The sequence below is a fragment of the Pogona vitticeps genome, chromosome 1 (genome assembly GCF_051106095.1).
Source record: "Pogona vitticeps strain Pit_001003342236 chromosome 1, PviZW2.1, whole genome shotgun sequence".
NCBI lineage: Eukaryota > Metazoa > Chordata > Lepidosauria > Squamata > Agamidae > Pogona > Pogona vitticeps.
The window spans coordinates 310,637,546-310,664,782 of NC_135783.1; the positions used below are offsets into that span (position 1 = coordinate 310,637,546).

Sequence of the window (27,237 nt, forward strand, 5' to 3'; positions counted from 1 at the left end):
CTTAAAGCACTCTTTGGGCAGTTTACAATTTATTTATTATTATTTGTTTGTTCGTTTTATTTATATGCCACCTTTCTCCTGATTTGCTGTTGTTTAGTCGTCAAGTCGTGTCCGACTCTTCGTGACCCCATGGACCAGAGCAAGCCAGGCCCTCCTGTCTTCCACAGCCTCCCGGAGCTTGGTCAAATTCATGTTGGTAGCTTCCATGACACTGTCCAACCATCTCATCCTCTGTCGTCTCCTTTGCCTGATAAGGGGACCCAAATTGGCTCCCAACATTAAAAGAAAAAGAATTAAAAATATAATAAATTAAACATTAAAAACAATTAAACTAGACAGTAATTATAGTACAAAATGATTAAAGGCAAGTAAAAAGATCTTAAAAGCCATTCGGAAACCTAGGCATGATTGTTAAAACCTTGTCTGAAAAGGTGAGTCTTCAACTGTTGACAGAAGGATAAAATAGAGGCGGCCAGCTTGATGTCCTGGGGAAAAGCATTCCATAATATGACAGCTGCCAGAGAGAAGGCTCTCTCTCATCTCCTCATCAACCATGCCCGTGCTAACAATGGGGCCAAAAGGAGGGCCTCCTCTGACTATCTTAAATGCCAAGAAGGCTCATATGGAAGATACACTCCTTCAGGTAGTCTGGACCCAAGCTGTGACCAGCACTTTGAATTGGGCCAAAAATAGTCTGGTAGCCAGTGCAGATATGGTAGGATGGGCATTGTATGCTCCTTATAAATGGCCCCAGTCTGAGGCCCCTGTCTATGCGTAGCTGTATAGATAAAGAAATAATGATATTTTGCAATGTAAAGTGGGCTTCCGAGGATATTTTCTTGATCTAGCTATCATTTTGCACTACCAGTTTGTCTTGTTAGGACTCCACTCCACCCCATTGATACACAGCAGTACTACAGAAATTCCCCAGGAGTGACACATTGATTTGTGGGAGAAATGTGTGGGAGATTCAATATTTTATTGTGACTAGAAAATATAACATTCTTTGTTATACTTGGTTTTTCATATATATAGTTTATAATAATAATCTTAGAACTGCAGCGCTGAAAGGGATCTTATGGGTATTGGAGTCCAGTCCCTGTCAATGAGGCACAGTGGGGAATTGAATTCCCAACCTCTGGATCTTCAGGCAGATGCCTAAACCACTGAGCTATCCAGCGGGTTACATATACCTTTATATTATAAGCAGACACAAAGAAAGGTACAAAAGCAATTTTATTTTATTTTATATTAAGCATATCGATACAGCTTTTCATTAAAAATCTGACTGTAGTTTACCAATAATGAATGCAGTAAAACTAGTAACTGAAAGAATAAATGATAACAAAAAAGAAAGATCCATTAAAAAAAAACAGTTCATTTTAAAAATAGGACAACTAGTAGCATTAGCAATTTGCAAAGTAATAGGGCCCAGATGAACAGATAGGTATTCCGTCAGTGGAGAAAATATTCAAGACTGTCATTCTGCCTAATCCCCATTGGAAGAACTATCCTACCAGGCAGTTTCCACAACAGAGAAGGTTTTCTTCAGTACTGCATCCAAATGCAGAACCTGTCCCCAAAAGTGAAAGAGCAATCTATATGGGAGGATAAAATAGGACAAAAATGACTGAAATCCATCACTGTACAAGCAGACTTATATTCATTCAGCTTTCCCCCTTCCTCTTGTAGCCCAAAGATCAGTTTAAGATGGTCTCCCAATCTTTCTTGACTTGGTAGACATGTCAGGGACATGGAGAAAAGAGCATTTTCCTACTCTCAGTTTCTATCAGTGAATGTTGCTGCATCTCTCTCATATTAGTCAATAAAATGTTAACTTATTTAATTTTATAATGCTTTGTTACAAATTCAGCAGGTTAAAATTTAAGTGAGCATCATGAAACAATTTTTTCATGGACCCCCCCCCCCCTCGCTAATTTTCATAAATGTCAATTAAAAGATAGGTTTTCCGTCCATTGCGGGAGACTTCAAAATTAAAAGTGTAGCCTATCTTTTGCTTGTGTTTCCCTTCCTCCTCGAAAAAATAATTATCCATTTCACTACTTCTGACACAATCGGATAAAACTCAGAATAGCAACGAAAGCCCCTTGGGTTATGTCGACTATCAACATCACGACGTGCAGCCCAGGAAACAATTTTTCAATTGCCGGCCAAGTTAGTTTTGAGCAAGCTGGCTCATCACAGAAATAAATCAGGAAAACAAATTTGCTTTATCGCAGCCATGCTGAAAATGAAACTTCAGTGCTGAAAATAATTGTCTTGATAAATGAAAATGAAGCATAAGGACATATTGGAAGTTGACTAAATGCCAAAAGCATATTAACATGTTTGCAAAATGGCCAGTCACAATGGGATGGGACATTTTCAAATCAAATGCATGCATCTATGTAAAGGGATGCTGTTTCTCATTTCACCTGATATCAAAAATTATAGTATATCAGGTTGGGGATCTTGAGAGAAAGTGGAAATATGTCTATCCTGCACCGAGGCAACAAGGTGGGCACCTGCCAAATCCGGTGCTTATATCCTTTGGTCATATGGCATAGGGCGTGAACTCATACAAAAGCAGATCATTGGTCCATCTAGCTTAGTATTATGTACACTGATAGGCAGCAATGCTACAGCTTCAGACAACTTTTCCTGGAGATATCACAGATCCAAGTGGAACATTTGCATGAAAAGCTTGCATTCTAAGGCATGAAAAGCTTGCATTCTTTCCTTCATATAGGTCACATATATCTTATGTAGCTTTGTCTAGCTTCTAGGAGAGCAATGGCCTGTGAGAACATATCTACAAAACATGAAGGTCAGTGTTGAACAAACCAAACTGCAGCAATATCATTTCAACTGTGTTTAGCTGGGCTTTCCCTAATGTATCCATAGAAAAAGATGCTAACCTCTCTACTCCAAGAGCACAGAAGAGAAACCCATAAGAGTGTTCTAGAGTTCTGTTTTACACTGTTTTACAAGTCAAGTTGCAACTGCCTGATTTTGCAGAGTGGCTCTGACTTTAAAAGGTTATGTGAAAGATGCTATTCTGATCTTGGTTTCCACCAGTGGACATTTCAAGAATCGGCTGGAAAGAAAGAAAAAGAAAAAAAAAGCAACAGAGCAGAACAAACACTGGGAAAATCTAAGAAATAATCCCATTTTAATTGGATGACTCCATGATATTTGAAACAAAAAATTCAGCGGGAGCCTAATATTTATGCTTGGCTCAAATTATATTCTTGATGGATGTATTCATTTGTGCACATTGTTTATGATAAACATGCTAAAAAGGGAGAAATGCATTCTGTTTCAGCACCCTCCCAATTGTAAAGATTGCCCTTTCAGAAAGAAAGAAAGAAAGAAAGAAAGAAAGAAAGAAAGAAAGAAAGAAAGAAAGACCTGTTAGTTATTTTTCAGAAGCAGCAGCATCAACTTGCAATGTCATCCAATTCTGTCAAAAATAAATATGTAGTTGTGACAACCCCAGACCTACTGGGATATGCCACAGTTTCACTAAGCTGCCACCAACCATTCCCTGTAAGGAGTCACACAGACCAGGGATGGATTTTTAACAAATAAAGGAATAAGGTTTATTTAAATAACACACAGGGAAAATAAAATGATCAAGTGAATAAGATACAGTAACGTGGCTTAGTCTCAATCATACATACACCAGTTTGGTTCACACAGAACACCTTTAAATAAAGCACAGACCCTGAACCTATCAGTTCTGGCTAACCATACAGACACCTGAACCTATCAGGTTGGTACTGACTGACACACAGTAGTACCCTGTCTGACACACAGACTCCCACACCAGCTTCTTCTCTCAGCTCTCCTCCAGCTCTCCCTCAGCTTCTCCTAACTTCTCCACACAAACTCCACATATATATACAGTACAGCCCCTCCTCCTGATGTCCCGCCTTCCACTCCCCATAGGATGGAACTTTCCCTCCAAACCCATGACAGACAGGTAACATCAGTGCTGTATGTAACACCTCCCCTCTTTATAAGTTGTTTTGTAGGGGGAAAGCTAAGGTGCTTTTCTCCAAAAAACAACCTGGATCCAAAACATACAACAACAGTTATACATTAACATACAATACCATACTTACTTATACTTACACTCTAAGTGAAACATATCTATTAGGCATTTAAACATATACCATTTACAATACATCAAGTTACCTTTATTCATACAAACCAAACATGTTTAATAAATAAGTACATTTAACCTTTGGTCACCAAAATATATACATAGTCCATGTTTCTTTCGCCGTCTTCATTCTTCAGGTCTTCTTGACAAGGCGTCAGCAACACAGTTCACTGACCCTCTGACCACCTTCACTTCAAAGTCATAGTCTTGCAGGTTTAAAGCCCACCTCATAAGTTTACTATTGTGGGTTTTCATTGTCTTTAACCATTGCAGTGGTGAATGGTCAGTGCACAGAGTAAAATGTCTTCCCCAGATGTAAGGCTTGGCCTTCTGGATCGCGTAGACTATGGCCAGGCACTCCTTTTCCACGGTTGCCAAATGTCTCTCACCTTTCTGGAGTTTCCTACTCAGGTAGGACACTGGATGCTGGTCACCATTCTCATCCTCCTGGCAAAGAACTGCTCCTACCCCGCTGTTAGACGCATCGGTGTAGATGATGAACTCCCGGTCGAAGTCTGGAGCACGCAGCACTGGATAGTTGATGAGGGCCTCCTTCAACCTCTGGAACGCCTCCTCACAGTCGCTGGTCCACGGGATGCGGTCATCAGTCTTCTTCCTCGTCAAATCGGTCAGCGGAGCCGCAATCTCGCTAAACCTCGGGATGAACTTTCTGTAGTAGCCCACCAACCCAAGAAATGATTTGACTTTTTTCTTGATGTTGGGTCTAGGCCAATCACGAACTGCTTCTATCTTGGCCTCTAGGGGTTTGATCACTCCTCCCCCTACTATGTGACCCAAGTATTTTATTTCTGGGCTACCCAGCTGCAGTTTGTTCTCTTTGCAGGGCCTAGGCCAAAGCACTTCCTCCCCTGGGTTAAAGTGCCTCTCCCTGGCTTCCTGGTCATCCCAAGCTTTCTTTCTGACCTTTTGAGCTTGCAGGGTCTCTGCTGCTAGCTCTAGGTTTCTCTTTAGGTCATTCATCAAGGTGTCTATATATGTCACAACATCTTGTGGGTCATCCTGGGTGATCTGCTCCCAATTTTGTTTGATCAAATCAAGGGGCCCTTTCACCCTTCTCCCAAATAAAAGTTCAAACGGACTGAACCCGGTACTGGCTTGTGGCACTGATCGATAAGCAAACAAAAGGGATTGCAGCTTCTGGTCCCAATTGTTTGGATTCTCTGCCAAGTAAGCCCTAATCATGCGCATCAGAGTTCCATTGAACTTCTCCGTTAACCCATTACTTTCAGGGTGATAGGCAGTGGTTTCCTTGTGTTTAATTCCACAGATTTGCCATAACCGTTTCATGAGCTTCGATGTAAACGATGCGCCCAAATCTGTGATTATTTCTGAGGCGAATCCCATCCTGGACATATACCCCACCAAGGCATCTGCCACTGTGTTAGTTTCAATGTTAGTCAAGGGAATGGCTTCAGGGTACCTCGTGGCATGGTCCACAATGGTGAGAATGAACCTGTTCCCCCTCTTTGTGGCCTTGGGCAAAGGTCCCACAATATCCACCCCTATGCATTTGAACGGAGTGTCAATCACAGGCAAAGGGCACAACTTTGCTTTGGTCCTGTCACGGTTATTCCCCTGCCTCTGACACACATCACATTGTTTACAGAACTCCTTGATCTGCTTCCCTATTTCAGGCCAGTAAAAATTCTGTGTGATTCTCTGCTGTGTTTTGTTCACCCCCAAGTGCGCAGCAAACATGTCAGAGTGCCCCCTTTGTAAGATCATGGGGCGATACTTTTCAGGTACCACTAGCTGACTTCTGATCCCATATCCCCCTTTTGAGATATTCCTCAGGGTCTCTCTATATAAAATTCCCTTTTTCTCACAAAATCTCACTGGGGTTTCAGGTGTTAGCTGGGCGTCTGTCACCTGTTCAAAACACTTTTGGAGAGTGGCGTCTGCCTTTTGCTCTTGGCCAAATCGGCTGTCTGTGGTTAAAGTTTCCACCACAGCTTCGGAACTCCCCTCTGCTTCCGTCTCGGGCTCATCAGTACCCCCCTGACCTGTCCCCGTGGTGGCTTGTGAGCGTGTAATCACTAGCACCCGTTTCACATGTTCAGCCAGGTCATTTCCCACGAGCACGGCTGCTGGCAGAGTCGATGAAATCGCTAGCCGCCAAACTCCCCTCCAGCCTTGAAAGTTCACAGGTACCTCAGCTACTGGCAGTGAGATCACCTGTCCCTCAATCTCTGCCACCTTTATGCTCTCATTCGGGATTATATACTCCCTAGGAATAATATCTGGATGGCACAGGGTCACCTGGGAACAAGTATCCCTCAGCCCCCTATACTGATGGTCAAGGATTCCTACGTCCACCCCTGCGGTTTCAAACAACTGCGAATCTGTTCTCACTAGCAAGCAGCGCTTGACCTCCACAAGAGGACCATTTTCCTCAGCCTGATCAGCAGATGTAACTGTTCCAGATTGAGTAGCCATGGCAACAGGCTCCCTCAGTGACAAGGAGCTTTGCTCTTTCTGGACACAGAACACAGCTTTTGGCTTGGTTCCACTCAAATCATGAGGCACATTTCCTTTTAGCTGCTTTAATTTCTCACACTCTGAGATTAGATGGCCCTTTCCTTGAGAGAAATAACATTTTCTGCTGTATTTTGAGTCTCTCTCATCTTGTTTTGGTTTTCCCTCCAAAATCTGAGGTCTTTGTTTCATGTCTGAGGGCTTCCCTTCACCATGGGCCCCTCCCACTTGCTGGTTTCTCCCTGGTCCCTGAGAGTACTTGCTGTAGGCTTCTTTGGGTTTACCTACAGATTTCCCCTCACCTAAGGGCTTTCTTATCTGGTAAATAAAATCTGCGATCTCGGCCGCGTCTGCCACAGATTTCGGTTTCCTTTCCCTCACATGGAACTCTAGTTCCCCATGCAGGACTGAATAAAACTGTTCCAGCGCTATCAGGTCTTTGAGCTGCTGGAAGGTCTCTGTTCCCTCCTGAGATAGCCATTTCTCTAGCAGCCTCACCAGTTGGGCCCCCACTTGGGTAAAAGTCTGCTCTGGTTTCTTTGTGAGTGACCTGAATCTTTGCCTCAGCTGTTCCGCATTTATCCCATGTCTGGCAAACACCAGTTTTTTAAACTCTGCGAAATCTTTTAGCAGTTCCTCTGGCATCTCTGCATAGACTTCTGCCAGGCTGCCACTGATTAAAGATCGCATAATGGTCATCTTCTCAGTTTCCCTTACTGAGAAGTCCACAAACGCTCTTTCCACTAGGGAAAAGAACACCTCAGGGCAATCTCCCTTGTGGTACACAGGGAATTTCTTCAGGTCAGTTTTAGACAATTGGCCCCCCTCAGAATCTCTATTGTTATTATTGTTCTGATTCATCAGTTCCAATTTTCTTAACTCAAACGCCATCCTTTCTTTTTCCAGAGCAATTTTCTCTCTCTCCCATTCAAATTGTCTTTGTTTCTCCCTTTCCCTTTGCTCCATCTCCCTCACCCTCAATTCATGCTGTTGGGCTATGAGCATTTTTCTGAGTTCTGGGTTCTGTTCTCCCATGCTGTCATCCTGCACTGAGCCAAATTCATCCTCAGAACCTTGGTCTACCTGGGGTTCCCTCGCTTCACCCATTTCTGCCATTTGGCTTCGAGTCAAGGGCATAATCCCCCCCCCCCCAGAACAGGCTGCTTTCAAAAGTCAAGCCTCAAAATAAAGCGACCACTTTTTTTTTCCTCTTTTGCCTCAGAACCAGCCTTCTATAGATTGCTGCTGTTCTTCAGCACTAACTTGCAACTGTTGCCAGCCAGAGTCCACCCCCCTCTGCTAGGCCTCTCAGCAGACAAGCTAGATCACTGCTACTTCACTCAGCTTTGCCTCAGCCTTTTTCCCGCCAAAACAGGTTGCCTCAGAGCTCCCTAATCTAGTCCCACCAATCTGAGTTGGCACGTTCTTCTACTAGCGTACCTCCCCGTGAGGTAAGCCTAGAAGATTACCTACGCGCTCTCAGACTTTCCCTGACTAGACCCCCCTTGCTCTGGGCACACTTGCCAAGGCTTTGCTGGACCACTGGACAACTGGACCAGTCGTATCCCACACACTGGACACCAATCAATGTGACAACCCCAGACCTACTGGGATATGCCACAGTTTCACTAAGCTGCCACCAACCATTCCCTGTAAGGAGTCACACAGACCAGGGATGGATTTTTAACAAATAAAGGAATAAGGTTTATTTAAATAACACACAGGGAAAATAAAATGATCAAGTGAATAAGATACAGTAACGTGGCTTAGTCTCAATCATACATACACCAGTTTGGTTCACACAGAACACCTTTAAATAAAGCACAGACCCTGAACCTATCAGTTCTGGCTAACCATACAGACACCTGAACCTATCAGGTTGGTACTGACTGACACACAGTAGTACCCTGTCTGACACACAGACTCCCACACCAGCTTCTTCTCTCAGCTCTCCTCCAGCTCTCCCTCAGCTTCTCCTAACTTCTCCACACAAACTCCACATATATATACAGTACAGCCCCTCCTCCTGATGTCCCACCTTCCACTCCCCATAGGATGGAACTTTCCCTCCAAACCCATGACAGACAGGTAACATCAGTGCTGTATGTAACAGTAGTTTCTTCATCAGAAATTTGGCATGCATAATCCTCTTAAAGGGATGCTGGCTGATAGCTCAATGAGTTAGGTTAGGAGTTCAATTCTCCACTATGCTTCCTGTGACCAGAGCCAACCTGTTTGTCCTTGGCCAAGCTGCACATTTCCAGATGTCCCCCAGAAAGAAGGGAATAACTCTCTACCTGAAAACCCTAAAAAGGGTTTCCATAAGTCAGAATTGGCTTGATGGGACATGATTATTATTTATTTAAGGAAATGCTATAACTATGAATTAAATCTGATTTTGGTAAGCAGAAACAACATCACATCTGTTTCTTGATTTCCAGTAATATTTTTAGGAAGATTTACCCCTTTGGATTTCTGACTTAAGAGTTGTATTGAGACTTAAGTCAAATTTGGTGACCTCTGAATTGTTCAAGGTCCAATGTGAATGAGGCTGCTTTTGTAATCTTTCCTAAATTCTCATCTTGGGCGATTACTCTGCATTTCAGCGTATGTGTTTAGGTGCTACCGTGCACATTTACAAATCAAATTTGTAAATTTACTAGGAAAAGGTTTATAATTTTGACATGTAGAGTGGATATTGGTAAGGTTGTTGGCCAAAAGGAATTAGCTAGTGAAAAGCACTGTGGTAGGACTTGGCTGGCACAGAAACCTTGCAGTCCAGAATACTTTTTCAGAATGGGTTCAACCTCATGCTTTTTTATAGAAGGACTGTTGAAGGTTGCAGGTTGATGTGTTTGCAACCCATATTATAATCATTTGTGAATTACTGGTTTGTTCTTAAAAACACAATTGTATGCAAAATTGCCTTGTGGTGATGGTTATTTTATTCCTTATTTAACTGGTATGGCTCAATAAGCTAAGGAAATATAAATACAATTGAAAGGGTATGAAAAAAGCAGCCTTTATGGGTATGTTTTCTAGTGATGACCAGCAGTAGATGATATTGATTCTGAGTACATCTCCTGCTGCTTCTCACTAGAAACAATCTCTATATACATATAGTCTGCTTATCTTAATGGGCAGTATAATCTAAATACAATTTGATCTTTGACTATGCAAGCAGAACTTTAAAGACACCCCCAACAGATGGATTCAATTGCTAGAACACAGAGGCATTTTATATTTAGCAGCATTATCATTTAAATATACTATTTGTTTTCCCTTTAAAATGTGCCCAGGTCCAAAAGGATAAACAATATAAAAATACATTCCATGAGATGTAGTACAACTGAAACCATCTTAAATGGAGTGGTTACCTGGGTTAAAGCAATGGCAGCATATAATCAAAATGCCTCGAGAACTATAAGTATCAAATAAATACTTTTTAATACAACAAACAAACAAAACCAGGCAGGCACTCCATGAGAGTGGTCAACGTCTGGTTCTCCAGATATTGATGAGTGCAATTTCCAACATTTCTCTGTAATGGCTAGGACTGCAGGGCCACAAGTTGCCCACCCCTGTTATAGGGATAAGTTACTGAGTGGATGTTGCTGATCAGGAATTCATTCTCCTCTCCCTTCTCTTCCTCTCTCTTTTAAAGCAACAATCATAATGTAGAAAGCTACATTAGAATCAGGATCTATAAGAAAAGTGACATGACCTGTGTGGGCACTGACACACACATACAAATTAAGTAAATAAATCTTTGCTTTTTGCACAATTCTAATTGGCTACCACTTGCTAACACATAGTGACTGAAAATCTGTAGCAAGTCACAACTAGAGCAGGGCCATCAAATCAATGAGGATTTGGTAAGTCAACTCCTCTGTAAGATCCATTGATTCTATGGGTATGCTTTAGTTGCAACTTACTACTGGTTTTCAAGAAACATGTCTCCAAAAGAAAATACTGGCCATCAGAAAGTCAATGTTACAATTTTCCAAGTCAAATGAGTGCTCTTTCAGAATTGCTCCCACCCAGGCAGCTGGGGCAATAATTTCCCTTGAGGAAGTATTAATTATCACTAGACATGAGGATGAATATAAAAATCAATTGTGATATTCAATGAATATTGCTGATTTGTCAGGTATTTGTTGCTTTGTATTCGGGTCCGGAGACCTCAAAGAATATGAAGCAACAAATATAACCCTTTTATATTCATTCCTTTGTCTATCCCTCTCTGTTTATGGGGGCATAGGCAGACAGGGGTTTTCCCTTTGGGTGGCTTGCACAAAGGGAATTCAGCCCCCCTGTTTACAAATATGGAGGGATCGCTTTGCTCAGGCTTCTCCTGCCTTTCTATGCCCTTGTGGCATAGACAGGGGAAACCTGAGTACAGGATTTCCCCTTGCTCTCTTTGCAAATATTGTGTGTGGAGGGGAAGAGATTACTTCGGTCGCATGTACCATCGTCCCCTCAGCTTCCTTTCTGGCTGTGCCTTCCACATGATCTTCTGCTTCAAAAATGGCAACCCTAGTCATTAGGTTGTCTGCCAGAGCCTTAAGCTTAGCTCTGCAGTGAACTTTGGAGTCCCCAGCCAACCGGCACGGCTACACCTCACTGGACTGAATCATTACCCTAGCCATTCTTGCAGCTTCAAGAGAAGCGATCTTATCTTGGAGTTGTTGCCAGACGGGCCATGACTTCTCATCTGAAGAGGACTGGGGCATGAGGTGCTGACTGTTTTTTGGCTGGCTGCTTTCCCTTCTTATTCCCTTGACCCTTCTTGAGGCCATTTCCAGCCTAAATTTACTCTTAACAACTGAAAATACAAACCTCAGTATCTCAGCCCCTTGTTCATGAAGCAATATTCGGCTTACCCAAGGCACACTGAGATGTGGAAGCTAGGGACCAGGAATTTATGACCGTTAAGTTCTTCTTTATTCAAATACTGGTAGAATTAATCTTATTATTAATTCTTTTCTTTTATATTTATGTATATGATTATGATTATGATTATTGGAAATAAAATTAATTTAATCAATTAAGCTCAGTCATCTTGCTGATAGCAGGTATAGCAACGGACATATTGCTCAAGAGTGGTGTTAGTACGCTCAGTCTGTCCATCTGTTTGGGGATGATACAAGTGCACTTGGGTACCCAAACTGGTGTGTAAGCCTTGCCAGAACCGGGAGGTGAATTGGGAACCATGATTGGAAAATAAGTGTGTCGGGAGCCCATGTAGATGGAAAACATGTTGAAGATAGAGCTGGGCTGTTTCAGGAGCTGTGGGATGCTTGGAACACAGGACAAAACCAGCCATCTTGGTGAACAGGTCCACTACTACCAGAACACAGGTATACCTTTGTGATCATGGGAGATCAGTGATGAAGTCTAGGGATACTGCATCCCAAGGGCCAGCTGGTATGGGTAATGGTTGTAGCAGCCCTGGAGGTTTGGTTGGTACGTCCTTGGCTCAATGACAAACCTCGCCAGAATCCATGTAATGGGTGACATCAGCTCAAACCCGGGGCCACCAGAATTCCCGTGGGAGTAGGTGCAGAGTTTTTTACTGACCAAAGTGTCCTGCAGGAGGGGAATCATGGGTCAGATAGAGCACATTGGTTTGGAGGGGCTCTGGAAGAACGTACAGGCACCCAGGGTGTTATAGGAGACCCTGGTGGTTAGTAAAGTCCCTGGCAGGGCCCTTTTGGAGTTCCTGCAAGCGTTGCTTGGCCCTGAGATCTTGAGCTTATCTGGCTCGAATTTCTTCAGCCAGGGATGAGTGAGTTGTATTGGCAGTGAAAACTGAAGGGGATAGGATAGGTGTAGTCAGAGACTCTTCACATGTTGGAATAGTGTATTCCGGTTTGTGGAACAAAGCATCACCTTTCTGATTCCGAATATGCGGGATGTAAGTGAGGCGGAAGTAAAACTGGGAGAAGATTAAGGTGTTGGGCTGTTTGCAAATGTTCCAGATTCCGGTGGTCCATCAAAACTTGGACAGGGTGGCAGGCCCCTTCAAGGTAATGCCTCCAGACCTTTAAAGCGGTAGTCCAGGGTCAGAGTCCAAAGCCAAGGGTCCAGAAAACAAGGTTCAAGGTAGTCAGGAGCATGGATACGAGCCAGAGATTTGACTTGTTGCTTCCACAAGCTTGCCAGATTTTATAGCAACAGCAGCCATCTAAACACCTCATTCTGCTAATACTCAGGGCTGGTCAACCTGATGTTCCTATGGGAAGCATTCATGCGGGCTTCAGATCTCCATGTCATGAGTCCTTGCCAAAGCTTGTTCCTTACTCTGGCTACTGGAGGAGGAGAATCTGGTGGTGATTCAGCTGTCTCTGATTCTGACTGCTTAGCATTCTCCTCAGCTGTAATTAACCCCTCAGATTCCACATCTTCTTCAGCAGAACTCATGACACACTTGTAGAAAGCCAACTGAAAGGCTTCATGGCCTAGAATCCTGTTAAAAAAATGAAGCTGCCCAACACAAGCTGGGACATTCCCATTGAAGAGAATACGATGGGAGAAGCATAGCCAAGGGGAAGAATCCATTTTCATGGTGAATAGACACAGCTGAATACAACTTTGTAGTCTTCAAGCTGGCCCAAAAGATATGATGTAAAGCATTCAGACATGCATAGTATGACAAAAAGCATATGCTTCTTTACTAATACCATTTTTATGTATTTATTATATGAAGCAGCATATAGATTCTGTACATTTCAAATATCAAATATTTATTTTAATTGTACCTCTAGGACTTCTAAGGTATAAAGCAAAAAAAAAAAAAAAAAAAAAAAAAGTGAAGAGACCATGGATTCAGAAAGGATAGCTGGGGAACTTAAGTGAATTTGTCTACGGACTAGACAAGCAAAGAATGTGAAGCGGTTAGCAAGTCTTAAACAAAGAAGTCTTGAAGATGGATGAAGAGGGAAGAAGCTGGTTTGATTAATAGAGATGGGTAGACAAAGAAGGAGTAACTTGGAGCTTTTGTTTAATATTGTTTTGAACTTGGATTTTCTTGCCTCTGTTAGAAGGATTAATAAAATCCCTGTGATCTAAGTGAAGGATCAAGTGTTAAGGCTAGTTAGAGGAGGAGGACACTGTTTCGCTCTATGGGGGATTTCATTAACCTTTTCTACAATTGTTAGGCTGACAATTCCTCTCAGACCATTTGAGTTAATTAAATTCTAATGGGCAGCAACTGAATCAGCTAACTACTTTCCACTTGCTGATGTTTATATCTCAGATTTTTCTACAGTCTTGAACTATAAAATGCACAGGCTCAGCTAGAGGAGTACAAAATGCATTGCTAGATTATATCCACAGAACAACAAACACTACAATTTGAGAACATAAGATAGTTGCAAATTGAATATATTTTAAGGTGCTCTATATTGTTTGCTAGAACTCCATGGAGATAGGACAAGTGATTTTGTTATACAGTATATACATTTACTTTGAAACAGTTTCCTATCCCAAGGAGCCCTTAGAACACAGTGTGGTAGAATGTGAAATAAAAAAAGCAAGAAATGTATGCATCAGCACAATCTCTTTCATCTCAGTCTGCTGGGGAATGTGAATCTGTCTGGAAAAAAATAGGGGCTGTCTAACGTTGAGGAAGATAGAAAGTGTGAAGCCACAGATTACTGATATATATACTGTATATAAAATGAGGTTTAGACTAATTTCTAGGCTCATTTAATTGTCATTGAAGATGGAAACAGAACTTTGTCACTCCTAAATCATGAAAGGTTTGTTTTCAAAAATTAAACCACCATTTTGCATATCCAGAGCCCTACCATCCTTTGCCAGCAGTTTCTAATGCCCAAATAAATGAAAACAGGTTAGTAAGCATAGACTGCCTATGGGCAGTTTGTATTACACAGAAATGGAATATGGCAAGCTGCTGTTGATGCTGATAATCCAAGAACCTTTAAATGCAATGTCTCCCAGTTCCCACTGATAGTTAATAACACCACACAGCTACTGCTGGTGGATATCTCTTTTGTGCGAAAGTGTTCAGATGTATGGCCCCATTTAAAAATTGTGAGAACACTATCCCAAGTGCCAAGAAAATCCTCCCCATCTGCCAGTGAGAAGAAGGACTTTGTAATTCCTTGCTGTTGTCTCTGAGAACAAGGCAAGCTGGGATTTACACCACTTAGAGCTTGCGTTCCTATAGCTTCCAGCTGGCAGTGTCAAAAAGCAACCATCACTCTCTCAATAAAGGGTTCACAAGATAAGCAGAAGCAGCATTTTCAGATAATGACAAACCAGCTAAACTTTTTCTTTCCCCAACTCCCATTGTTCCAGTATATGTTTTCTTGTAAGAACTGGTGGGGTGGGGGAGAAGAAAGATGTATTGCAGCAATTGCCTTCTTGAAAGCAAAGGACAAACAAGGATACAAGCTTCCCTCTCCTTTTAAAAGCTCACAGAATGATGGCCCATAAAGATCAAGGCTTGAGAAATATTATAAAGCTAAAATAAAGCTCCATGCAACTCCACATCACTTGTAAAGTCATATCTGGCAAAGTTAAACTACTATAAATTGAAGCTAATGTACAGGGTGACCTACTTTGAGGCATATTCAAGCTAGGCAGTCACTGAAAGAATAAGGAGTTACAGTGTTGATTTAACAAGCCCTGATGGAGATTTCAGTAGTAATGCTGCATTTCAAAGAAATGGCCCCCACTGCAAAATATGGACATGATGGAAGAAAGCTCATAATGATACGGTAAAGATTTCATTGCAAACAGGATACGATGTGCTGCAGATGTCTTAGCAGATAACAACAATATACTCCCATTAACTTTCTCGAGCTAATGGTATTGTTGACACATTTAAAACTTTGGAATATGTATATATAGCATTGAAAAAGCTATTTTCTTCTTCCATTTCAAACCAAGCTAATGGCCATTATAATTTAGCAGAAATTCTACAAGTATTTATTTGAGATGCTCATCAGAGGGCAGAAAGCCATCATAGGAGGCTTTTTGAAAGCTGTACAAAAGATTAAAATGGGATTTGTACCCAATATGAAACATTTATTTCAGAAGATGAGAGGTGTTGTATCTATGATCTGTACTGCTATGTCTTCTAATTGTTGTTACTGGTTAACAACCTAGAAGGTTTGGGTGGATGCTTAAGAGATAATTAGGTAATTTGTATTGTGCTTGAATGAGATACAGATTAGAATTTTGAAAAGGTGAATGACGCAGCCAGCTATGGGGAGGTGACAGACATGTGGGGGGGGCCAAGAGGGTTAGACTGGACATTGAAGATGATTTTCAGTTTGTATGTGGACTCTTGGCAACCTACCTTCCTTCCTTTTTTTATTGTAATATGGCCGTCTCCCCAAGAGGATCCAAAGTGGCTTACAATATTAAAACAGTCAATACTAAAAGCCAATTGCTTATCACTGTGCAGGCATTAAGAACAAGAAATAACTTTTTACCTGTTCCTTTTATTTAATGCATTTTATAGTATATGTATTCTCTTAATAAACCTAACTCTATGATTGTTACCTAGCTTCTTGTGATCCAACGCAATTCAGAATAACCTACCATAACTCAGCTCTTACAGCCATGATGTCTCAGCCAATGTATTGCAAATATATGTGCTCACTTTGTGAGGGAACAGTATGGTTCAAGACAGGAAATGGAAAGAACTGCAACCTATTAGTTTCTGCTAGTCAGTACCCTTCTCTCATAATACCCAGTAGATTGATGGGTTGTTGATTGATGAGAAATGCTAGAATAGCCCATGTGCACCCCTATTATAAAACTTTAAATGACTTCAGATCTTTCTCTTCCTTTATTATTCTTCCCAGATATTATATCCAAAATCTGAAACCCTATCATGTATCCACCAGCTTAAAAATATTAAGTTGGTGGAGATTTAAGACATGACAGTAGTGGAATTCCCTCTCAGGAGATTGTGCTGGGGTTCCTCATTGTGACCATTTAGATGACTTGAGAAAAATCAAGAACTGTAAAGGTCCTTTGAGAAGATCGTTCCCTACTTTGGTGAAGAACCATGCCTCAGTGGTAGAAGATAGGTTTGGCAGGCATAAAATCCTACATTCAACTGCTGGCATTAGAGTTGGTGGAAACTCTTTTCTGAAACCTTGGACAGCTGCTTTCAGCCAGGGTAGACAATATCCCTAGATAAGAGTGCTTGGGGTAAGACTACCAAGGGATAAGACTACCAAGAATGCACTATTCCATTTGCAACATCCAATCTCTTATTTGTAGACCTTTTTTTTTGTTTAGTCGTTAAGCCGTGTCCAAATCTTCGTGACCCCATGGACCAGAGCACGCCAGGCCCTACTGACTTCCACTGCCTCCCGGAGTTTGATCAAATTCACGTTGGTCGTTTCGATGACACTGTCCAACCATCTTGTCCTCTGTTGTCCCCTTCTTTGGAAGAAAGTGGAGGGGAAAAGCAGGAATCATAAAGTGATTCATTAAAGTGATTCCTGCTTTCCTCCTCCACTTTCTTGCGAAGAAAGAAATTCTGGGTTAGAAAAGTGGGGGAGGGGCATCTTATACATGAAAAAATATGGTACTTTGCTCTAACTTTAATGGGAATTCCAAAAACAATGGCTACAACTTTACAGAGTGCAATTAAAAATATTGTTTTTGCCACTTAATTGCACTTTGGATAATATGTACAATATGCACAGTTCCATTGCTTAAGATGTCTCATGTGATCCATGGACCATTTGATTTTCCTGAGTAAGTATCTTTGTTGATGATGATTGTGATTGAGCCTGTGTAGGAAAGAGTCATGTTTAATGGCTTGTAGCTTCAACTTTCAAATATCAGCTTAGAGTTCATATTAATAACTGCAGGCAGAAAAGTAATATTCTCTGCTACTTAAAACAACAGAATCAATCTCCAAAGTTTCTGACACTTGGAACGTGCTTAGAATGGTCATTCTTTAAAGTCTTAGAGATGATAATTTTTTTAAAAAATCACAGAATGATTTTGGGTTTCAGAAAATGGTTTTTATCCTACAATTTATAGTTTCATGACTACAGAGAGAAGAACTGCAATCATAATACACTCCACAAAAGCTTTTGTCTGAAACACAGAAGCATCTATTACACAGAGAGAATATATTGCTGTGTATATATGCTGTGTTTTATTCCTCATTCCCACACCAATAATGCAACATACCAATCCATTCCATGGTGGCAATCGCAAAAAGGGCCCCAGAGTCTCAATCATCCTAAAATTCAGAAAATTGCCTACATTTCTATTCATATATAACAGAATGTCTCAAAGGGTTGCAGTTAGGCTGTATATAAACAGGTTTAGATTCAGAATTGGCCTACCTGGCATTTAAACAACAACAACAAAACCCCTCACCTCTGAGCTCGGTACTAGCACAGCAGTACACTCACCACCAGCTCATAAGTATCCCTTTACTACTGAACTGCTGACAAGAGGAGAAACTAAAGATTACAAGCTTCTAATATTCTGAAACTATGGCATACATCCAATTGTTACTCCCACATCATTTGGGACCCACTGAATCAAGGGGAACCTGATATGTAAACACTTTTGTAGGTGCCAGTGATTCAACTGTTCTGCATTGCTGTTGTTTAGTCATTAAGTCGTACTTGACTCTTCATGACCCCATGGACCAGAGCACGCCAGACTCTCCTGTCTTCCACCGCCTCCCAGAGTTTGGTGAAATTCATGTGGGTCGCATCGATGACATTGTCCAACTACCTCGCCCTCTGTTGTCCCCTTCTCCTCTTGCCTTCACACTTTCACAACATCAGGGCCTTTTCCAGGGAGTCTTCTCATCTCATGGGATGGCCAAAGTATTGGAGCCTCAACTTCAGGATCTGTCCTTCCAGTGAGCACTCAGGGTTGATTTCCTTCAAAATGGATAGATTTGTTCTCTTTGCAGTCCAGGGGACTCTCAAGAGTCCTTCAGCACCACAATTCAAAAGCATCAATTCTTCAGCGGTCAGCCTTCTTTATGGTCCAGCACTCACTTCCATACATTGCTACTAGAAAAATCATAGCTTTGACTATGCAGACCTTTGTTGGCAAAGTGATGTCTCTGCTTTTTAGGATGCTGTTGAGGTTTGTTATCGCTTTCCTCCCAAGAAGCAGGTGTATTTTAATTTCATGGCTGTTGTTACCATCTGCAATGATCATGGAGCCCAAGAAGGTAAAGTCTGTCACTGCCTCCATATCTTCCCCTTCTATTTCCCAGGAGGTGATGGGACCAGTGGCCATGATCTTAGGGTTTTTTTGGATGTGCTTCAGACCATGTTTTTGGCGCTCTCCTCTTTCACCCTCATGAAGAGATTCTTTAATTCCTCCTCAAATTCTGCCATCAGAGTAGTGTCATCTGCATATTTGAAGTTGTTGATATTTTTTCTGGCAATCTTAATTCTGGCTTGCGATTCATCCAGTCCAGCCTTTCTCATGATGTATTCTGCATATAAGTTAAATAAACAGGGAGACAATACACAGCCTTGTCATACTCCTTTCCCCATTTTGAACCAATTAGTTGTTCCATATCCAGTTCTAACTGTTGCTTCCTGTCCCACATATAGATTTCTCAGGAGATAGGCAAGATGGACAGGCAGTCCCATTTCGTTAAGAACTTGCTATAGTTTGCTGTGGTCCACACAGTCAAAGGCTTTTAGCATAGTCACTGAAGCAGAAATAGATCTTTTTCTGGAACTCTCTGGCTTTCTTCATAATCCAGCACATGTTAGCAATTTGGTCTCTAGTTCCTCTGCCCCTTCAAAATCCAGCTTGTGCTTCTGGAAGTTCTCGGTCCACATACTGCTGAAGCCTACCTTGTAGGAATTTGAGCATAACCTTGCTAGCATGTGAAATGAGTGCAATTGTACGGTAGTTGGAGCATTCTTTGGCACTGCCCTTCTTTGGGAGTGGGGTGTAGATTGATCTTTTCCAATCCTCTGGCCACTGCTGAGTTTTCCAAACTTGCTGGCATATTTAGTGTAGCATCTTAACAGCATCATCTTTTAAGATTTTAAACAGGTCAACTGGAATGCCATCACCTCCATTGGCCTTGTTGTTAGCCATGCTTTCTAAGTCCCACTTGACTTCACTCTCCAGGATGTCTGGCTCAAGGCCAGCAACCACAATCTGGGATGTCCGGAACATCCAAATCTTTCTGGTGCAATTCTTGCCACCTCTTCTTGATGTCTTCTGCTTCTGTGACATCCCTACCATTTTTGTCCTTTATCCACAAAATGTTCCTTTAATGTTCTCCAGTTTTCTTGAACAGACCTCTGGTTTTTCCCTTTCTATTATTTTCCTCTATTTCTTTGCACTGTTCATTTAAGAAGGCCCTCTTTTCTCTCCTTGCTATTCTTTGGAAGTCTGCATTCAATTTCCGCTACCTTTCCGTATCTCCCTTGCATTTTGTTTCCTTCTCTTTGCTATTTGTAAGGCCTTGTTGGACAGCTACTTTGCTTTCTTGCATTTCCTTTTCTTTGGAATGGTTTTTGTTGCTGCCTCCTGTATAATGTTACAAGCCTCCATCCATAGTTCTTCAGGCGCTCTGTCCACCAGGGTGGACAGAGTTCTGCATTAGCAAAGGCTAATAATTGGATTTAGGATTATATGTTAGAAAGTGGTCTGACTCTCATCTTCACTTCTCTGCCTTAGTCTGCATCTCTATCTAGTACTCCTTCACTGTTTCTCCACTCTGCTCTGTAAAGTGTGTCCATGTTCCTAAAATTATGGTGTCCATCATTCCTCCAATCTCCTTACTTAGCTCCTTTAACTCTTTCTCTCTAATACACAGATCTGCTTGCTCTTGGCTTTGTTGCCACAGATTCATTTGCTGTAAAGACAGGTTTATCTCCCTGTGAGGTTATCCTCCCTGTGGTGAAACAGAGAGAGAGAAGTGATGGAAAGAGATAGAGGCTGCAGAGAGAAACAGAGGAAATGCAAAGCAAAACAGGTTACCCCTTTACAAACTAGTGAAACTGAGAACTGTTGCAGAGTTTTGAATTTCTGGTTAAATTCTGCAGCTGCACAGCAGAAATGCAAAGATTCACAAAGCAGAATTAGCTTCAGGTTTAGCGGTTAGTCCACCCCCTTTTCTCATCAACTGGCATTTACAGGCTCAATAACTCACTTTGAGACATTAGTTGAAGAAAATTTGAAAACCATTTTCTTTACTTGCAGCTGAAGAGATCAAAACAACAAACTAAGAACACACATGGCTGCTTGCCGAGTAACTGACTTCAACAGACTGAAAAAGAGGGAAAAAGAGCTTAGCAGAGAGGTGTGGCTATCTTTGAATTCAGAGGCAAGGAAGGAACAATTGATTAGTGTTGGACAGATTGACAGTCACCCCAGCCCAGAAAGACCCCTCTCAGCCACATCTACTTGAGGCAGCATGTGAGGTTGCAATAACTCCAACAAGAGCAGCCTTCCTCTTCACTATTGATTTAGTTTACTGAAGGCAGAGTTGGGCAGACTGCAGAATGGCAAAATCTGTGTTGTCTTTCCTTTTGCCTTATCTTCCTCTTTCTCCTCACCCCCCCCCCAGCATAGATCCTTGTCCAGAACGCTACATGACACTGCACCTCTTCTATAACTAGGGGTCCCATGTCTTTTTGTAAGAAGTCTGAACTCTGCCTACAGAGAGCTTTCACTGTTAGGTTGAGGGACAGGTTGCTTGCCGCAAGGAAAGGGTTTGCAAATTAGGGAACAATTGTCTACTCTGCATTCCGTAGAGCAGGAGTGCTCTTGCAGCACCCCGGATAATCTGAGAATGCAAGATTAATACCATAATAACTCATTGTTTTGCTGGCCATCTCTGCTATAGAAAGATAAGCATACATATAGCTGAGTAGCACATAACTACTGGGGCCTTACTGTTGCTACCTCTGTCCTTCCTTTTGAGCTGGTCACATTTTCAGCGATGGTGACATGATTTTGTTCAGGGAACAGTTCTTGGGTTCCAGTTTTTTTGTTCCAAGATTCAACATTCCCTCTCCTCCATTCCTGGATGTTCAGATTTTCTCCTGACAGCAGCCCTCAAGACCTTATTGGATGAAAAATGTCCAGGGTAATTTGACAGAGACAAAGGGTAAAAAAAAAAAGGTTAAAAGAAAGAGGAGAAACACAAAAGAACATAAAACTTTAGTGTAGCTTTTTTTTTCCATTAAAGTAAATCATTCAAGTTTCCAAGGCTGTCTTTTGGGAATCAATGAAAGAATGTACAAATGAAAAAGAGAGAGAAAAGAGTGCCATTTGTATTTTTCTGCTTTCATTAAAATATGAAAAGCTCATTCCTACCGGCAGATTTTCACTGAAGCTATAATAAAAGGCACAAGCATGTGTGTGTGTGTGCGCGCGCACACACACACACACACACACACACACACACAAACACACACACACAAACACACACACAGGATTGTGACATGTCAGAGAACCTGCCAGTAATGTGTTTAAGTTAAAAAGGAACAAGAGCCACTGATTGGCACTCTGTTACTCAAATTGTGCCCCAGCTATGAGGCAAAAAGACCATTAAGGATGATGTTAGTACAATCTAAAATCTAGCTGATGTCAAATGTAAAACTATGAAAGTAATAGCACCACTTATAAAAAATGTTCCTGAATCAAGGAAACATTACCTTTTGAAGACATCTGAGATGCATTCTTCTCCTTCTTTATTGGCTGTTAAAGACTCTCTTCATCATTATGTCTTTCTCTCTGCAGCTTCTCTGCAAGAGCTATCATCAGTTCATCAGTATTCAGCCCAACTTCTTCTAGTACTAGTATGACAATATAAATGCATTTTATTAAAAATTAAAAATATTGGGTTTCCCCCCCTACTTTCTATCATGATGAAAAGTGCATTTTCATTCTTTCCATCCTTCCCTTTTCTACTGTCATCTTTCTTCTCTAGCTATTAACAGAATGTCAAATTCCCAGAGGCCTTAAATTTTCATTCTCTTTCTTTCTTTCTTTCTTTCTTTCTTTCTTTCTTTCTTTCTTTCTTTCTTTCTTTCTTTCTTTCTTTCTTTCTTTCTTTCTTTCTTTCTTTCTTTCTTTCTTTCTTTCTGTCTTTCTGTCTTTCTGTCTTTCTGTCTTTCTTTCTGTCTTTTTCTTTCTCTATCTCTCTCTCTTTCTCTCTTTCATCTCTTTCTTTCTCTTTACCTATGAATCTACCATTATGACTTGTCATTTTATCCAGTATTTTAAAAACTATCACCTTTAGGTCACCATTGAACCTATTTTACAGAAATATGTAATATTCTTACATTTGATCACAGACTCAGCAGGCCAGGCCAGGCTGAAGACATTTTGCTGCCTGAGGCAAAATACAAGGTGACATTCCCCTCATACAGTATGTAGAAGCTGTTTGGAGTGCTATATGAACACAAGAACAGAAATCTGCGAGTATCTTCTTTCTGATGTGTTTTTACAATGCGTTTATACATCTTCATCGGATTTTATATGATGATATAAATTTTCCCATATTTAATCATTTTTAATGTTTCTTATACATTGCTTAGGGACATGGTGGTGCTGCGGGTTAAACCGCAGAAGCCTCTGTGCTGCAAGGTCAGAAGACTAGCAGTTGTAAGATAGAATCCATGCGATGGAGTGAGCTCCCATCTCTTGTCCCAGCTCCTGCCAACCTAGCAGTTTGAAAGCATGTAAATGCGAGTAGATAAATAGGTACCACCTCAGTGGGAAGGTAACAGCGTTCCATGTCTGGTCCCACATGGCCACGGAAACTGTCTCTGGACATACATTGGCTCTATGTCTTGGAGATGGGGATGAGCACGACTGGACTAAATGTCAAGAGGAACCCTTATCTTTACCAATACATTGGTTTAACTCCTGTTTCTTTTAATGATCTGTAAACCACCTTGAGCCTTATTGTGGGAAGAAGGACATCAGAGAAGTACAGTATATAAATAAATGAAATAAATGAATCACATTCTCTATCAGACATGAAGGCAGCAGTTTAGGCTGTGGTCACACTGGCAATGTGAGTCAACTTCTGTTCAGACTTTTAATAAATCACGTTCAGGTCCTGTGGTATTTACACCAGTGGCTACGTTCAAATGCACTGAATATGAATCAATTTATTTCTGATGATTTAAACCAGTTTTGGCATTCTACACTGCTGAAAACGACTCATTTCCGTTCTGCTTTAGGAGCATCCTAAAAAGTTTTATTTTGTTTTTCAAAAAAAGTAAATGATACATTGATAAATCAGGTGTCTAGGAGGTGCCACCTGGTGTCATAATAATCTTTAGAAATTACAGGGGAAACAATAGAGAGGTGACTGAGCAAATAAGAATGGGGAGAAAGGCTTCCAGATGCTTTGTGGGGCTTCTAGCACAGGGATTGTCCTCCATGTCCAGGCATGCCCGCTCTGCAGCTGCTCTGCATCTGGTGGTATTCTGCTGCTCCATCAGTTCCTTCATCAGCCAAATGGAGAGAACAGTATTGGTGGTTGTAATGCTGAACCTATTGATAAAGGAATTCAGTGGTAAATATTTTATCAAAAGAATTTGGAAAAAAAAGGAAAAACGTTTGTGCTCCTTCCTCCCAGAGTCCACATAGGCACAAATTAAAACAGCCACATTCACATCCACAAAAAATGCATTGAACTGAGGGCCCAGTCACACAGCCAAGAAACCTGGGATTTGACCTATGTTAAAAACTGTGTTGAGTTTCACATTCACACAATGAATTCCAAATTCATTTTACTCTGACTTGTACTATTTTCTTAGGAAGCAAGTTAAAGTAAATGGTACCAGAAGGTACCAGAGGGTACCTTCTTTACCAACTTAAGCCATTGTGAATCTTAGAACCAGTTTTAAAAGGGAGCATTTCAGTTATTGAGTAAGAACAGAGGAAACAACTAAAAAATGACCTGACCAGAGTCAGCTAAAATTAAAATGCCACATATTGTGGGTTTTTTGAGAAATGTAGAAAGGCTCTTAATTGGTTTTATAAGAAATGTATTTTAAAAAGCTGGCAAGTTGGAAAAAAAAACTTGCTTTGCAGCCCATTTAAATTGATTTCACCTTCGTGTCATATGAATGATAACATCTAAATCAATTTAAATGACACTTAAATCATGTTATAGCCAGTGTGACTATAGCTTTAGTTTACCACATTTGCCTTCATTCAGTGGAAGGGATTATGATCGGAGAAGCTCAATGACAGGATGCTTCTATATGCAAGATCTCTCCCATTATTTGGGAGCCTTGTGGCGCAGTGGTTAAACTGCTGTACTGCAGCCAAAACTGTGCTCACAACCGGAGTTCAATCCCAGGTAGCCGGCTCAAGGTAGACTCAGCCTTCTATCCTTCCGAGGTCGGTAAAATGAGTACCCAGCTCGCTGGGAGGACAATGTGTAGCCTACATAATTAACTTGTAAACCACCCAGAGAGTGCTTGAAACACTATGGGGCGGTATATAAGCAGCACGCTTTGCTTTTTTGCTTTGCTCATATGGCTGGACCACTGATTCCCTACCCATCTCCAGCTTCAAGTACTCTTTCTGTTTGCTCAAGGAACATTTGAGACAACATATCACATTTACCAGGAGGGGACAGACTTTCAGTGCTGGCTATAGCACTTAAGCTCTGCAAAGCTTTGAATTGTCGAAGGGGGAAAGAATGTCTTTGTGGAGAGACTCACTGGAGTCAGTATTCTCACTCCCACTAACTGTTGGAGTTGCCTGACCTTTGCAAGTGCAAGTCAATATTCTCACTGTAAGAAGCACCAGCAGGGGTAATCTTGCCTATCACAAGGAAAAATGATTTGCCACAGGCAGATCAGGTCCACTGAAAGGGAATCTGTGAACAGAAAGAGGATGGGGGGGGGGGAGAGGGAGAGACCCTGTTTCAACTCATTTTTCAAAGAGTGTCTCTTAGACAGCATTGATTTCTGTTCAAAAGACTGAAAGCTACACTTCGAGAGCTTTCTTGCCAGAGTTCCGTACGATCATCTGGGAATTCTACAAAAAGATGGAGTTTGAAGTAAAATATCCCAAAGGTCAGATCCTTGGATCACATAATAGCCCAGTCCTATATGTTTACTGAAAAATAAATGTCACTGTCCTCTGGGACATTTATTCCCAGGTAAATTTTTACCAATTGCCCATAATGTATTAATAAACCTCAACTTTAGTCTGCGTCCCTCCCCCCCCATCTTTCTAATGCAATTTGAAATTTCTTTGTAAAATAATATCAAAATTAGATAAAGATTTTATCATGGATTTATCATGGATTAGGATTGAGGTTCTTGTGTTTGCTTTGTTTATCAACTGTCTGAGCTTTATGCCTGTATGCCCTGTCCTTCTTTGTGCAGTTATCTATCAAGCAGCCTCCCCAGCTTCCTACATTTAAGCCAACAGGAAGATATCATAAAGTCACCCCTCCCGTGGGGCTTTTTTTGACTCAGAAAGGGTGGGCAGCCAAGGAGGCTTCAGAGAGACAAAGAAATATATGACAGAAAGCCGGAGCAAATGCAGTACCTTCAGCCACCTCCTAACGTTACGATAAACTGAAAAAAATCTCCCCGAAAAAAATAAAAAAGAGATCGGAGAATTGTCTGTGTGTTCGTGGAACTTGTCTTCATGGACATATAAAACTTTTGAAAACTGAAGATAATACAGTTAGTTCTCCCCATACATTCTGCAAACCCCTGACCTCCCAAATGAAGGGCTGTGTGTGCAAAAATGGCACACTCACACACTCACTCATAGCGTTTCATGTGGATTGGGGTTTACCTACCTCTAAGTTTAAGCTGTCTGGATAGCTCAGTATTTTAGGTATTTGCCAAGCCTGAGGTTGGGAGTTTGATTCCCATCTGTGCTTCCAGTAGTTTGTATGGCCATGGGCAAGCTGCACAGTCCCAAGATGCTCCCAGAAGAAAGCAGTGGAAAGCCATTTCTGAGTACTCTGTGCCTGGAAATCCGTGGAAAGGATCACCCTAAGCCATAATTAACTTCATGGCACATTATTATTATTATTATTATTATTATTATTATTATTATTATTATTATTATTATTATTATTATTATTATTATTATTATTATTATTATTATTATTATTGTTATTGTTGTTGTTGTTGTTGTTGTTGTTGTTGTTGTTGTTGTTGTTGTTGTTGTTGTTACTGTTACTGTTACTGTTACTGTTACTGTTACTGTTACTGTTACTGTTATTGTTATTGTTATTGTTATTGTTATTAACAACTTAGGTTATTGGGATATCTTAGCTTATCCCACACCAATCTGATATCACCATTCGAAGCCTTGCTTGTGTGACCACCTATAAAAGTAATTGACAGGCACAAGAGCAATGGCATTCAGAGTGGTGGCTCTCAACTTACTCTGACCCAGTTACTGTTTGTCAGAGCCCATAATAACAACCTATCAAGCAGGTCATAAAGACATGGCTACCTGCCGTGGTGTGATGGATTGGTTATTACCATCAAGTTATGACTGGATGATGTGTGTTGTGTATATGGTGCTAATCAGTTTTGATGTTTATCTTTTTTTTATTCTATCCA

At 41.2% G+C, this 27,237-nt stretch overlaps 1 protein-coding gene across 1 annotated transcript in view; it reads right to left on the reverse strand.

Annotated features, from left to right (window-relative positions):
* The window catches only part of LOC144588704 (uncharacterized), a 654,446-nt gene extending 645,662 nt beyond the window's left edge, over positions 1-8,784 (reverse strand). Inside the window, exon 1 of the mRNA XM_078392003.1 lies at positions 3,879-8,784. Within this exon, the coding sequence (XP_078248129.1) occupies positions 4,295-7,801 (3,507 nt within the window). The 5' untranslated portion in view covers positions 7,802-8,784 and the 3' untranslated portion in view covers positions 3,879-4,294. The remainder of the gene's footprint in view (positions 1-3,878) is intronic.
* Positions 8,785-27,237: the final 18,453 nt, after the last annotated feature.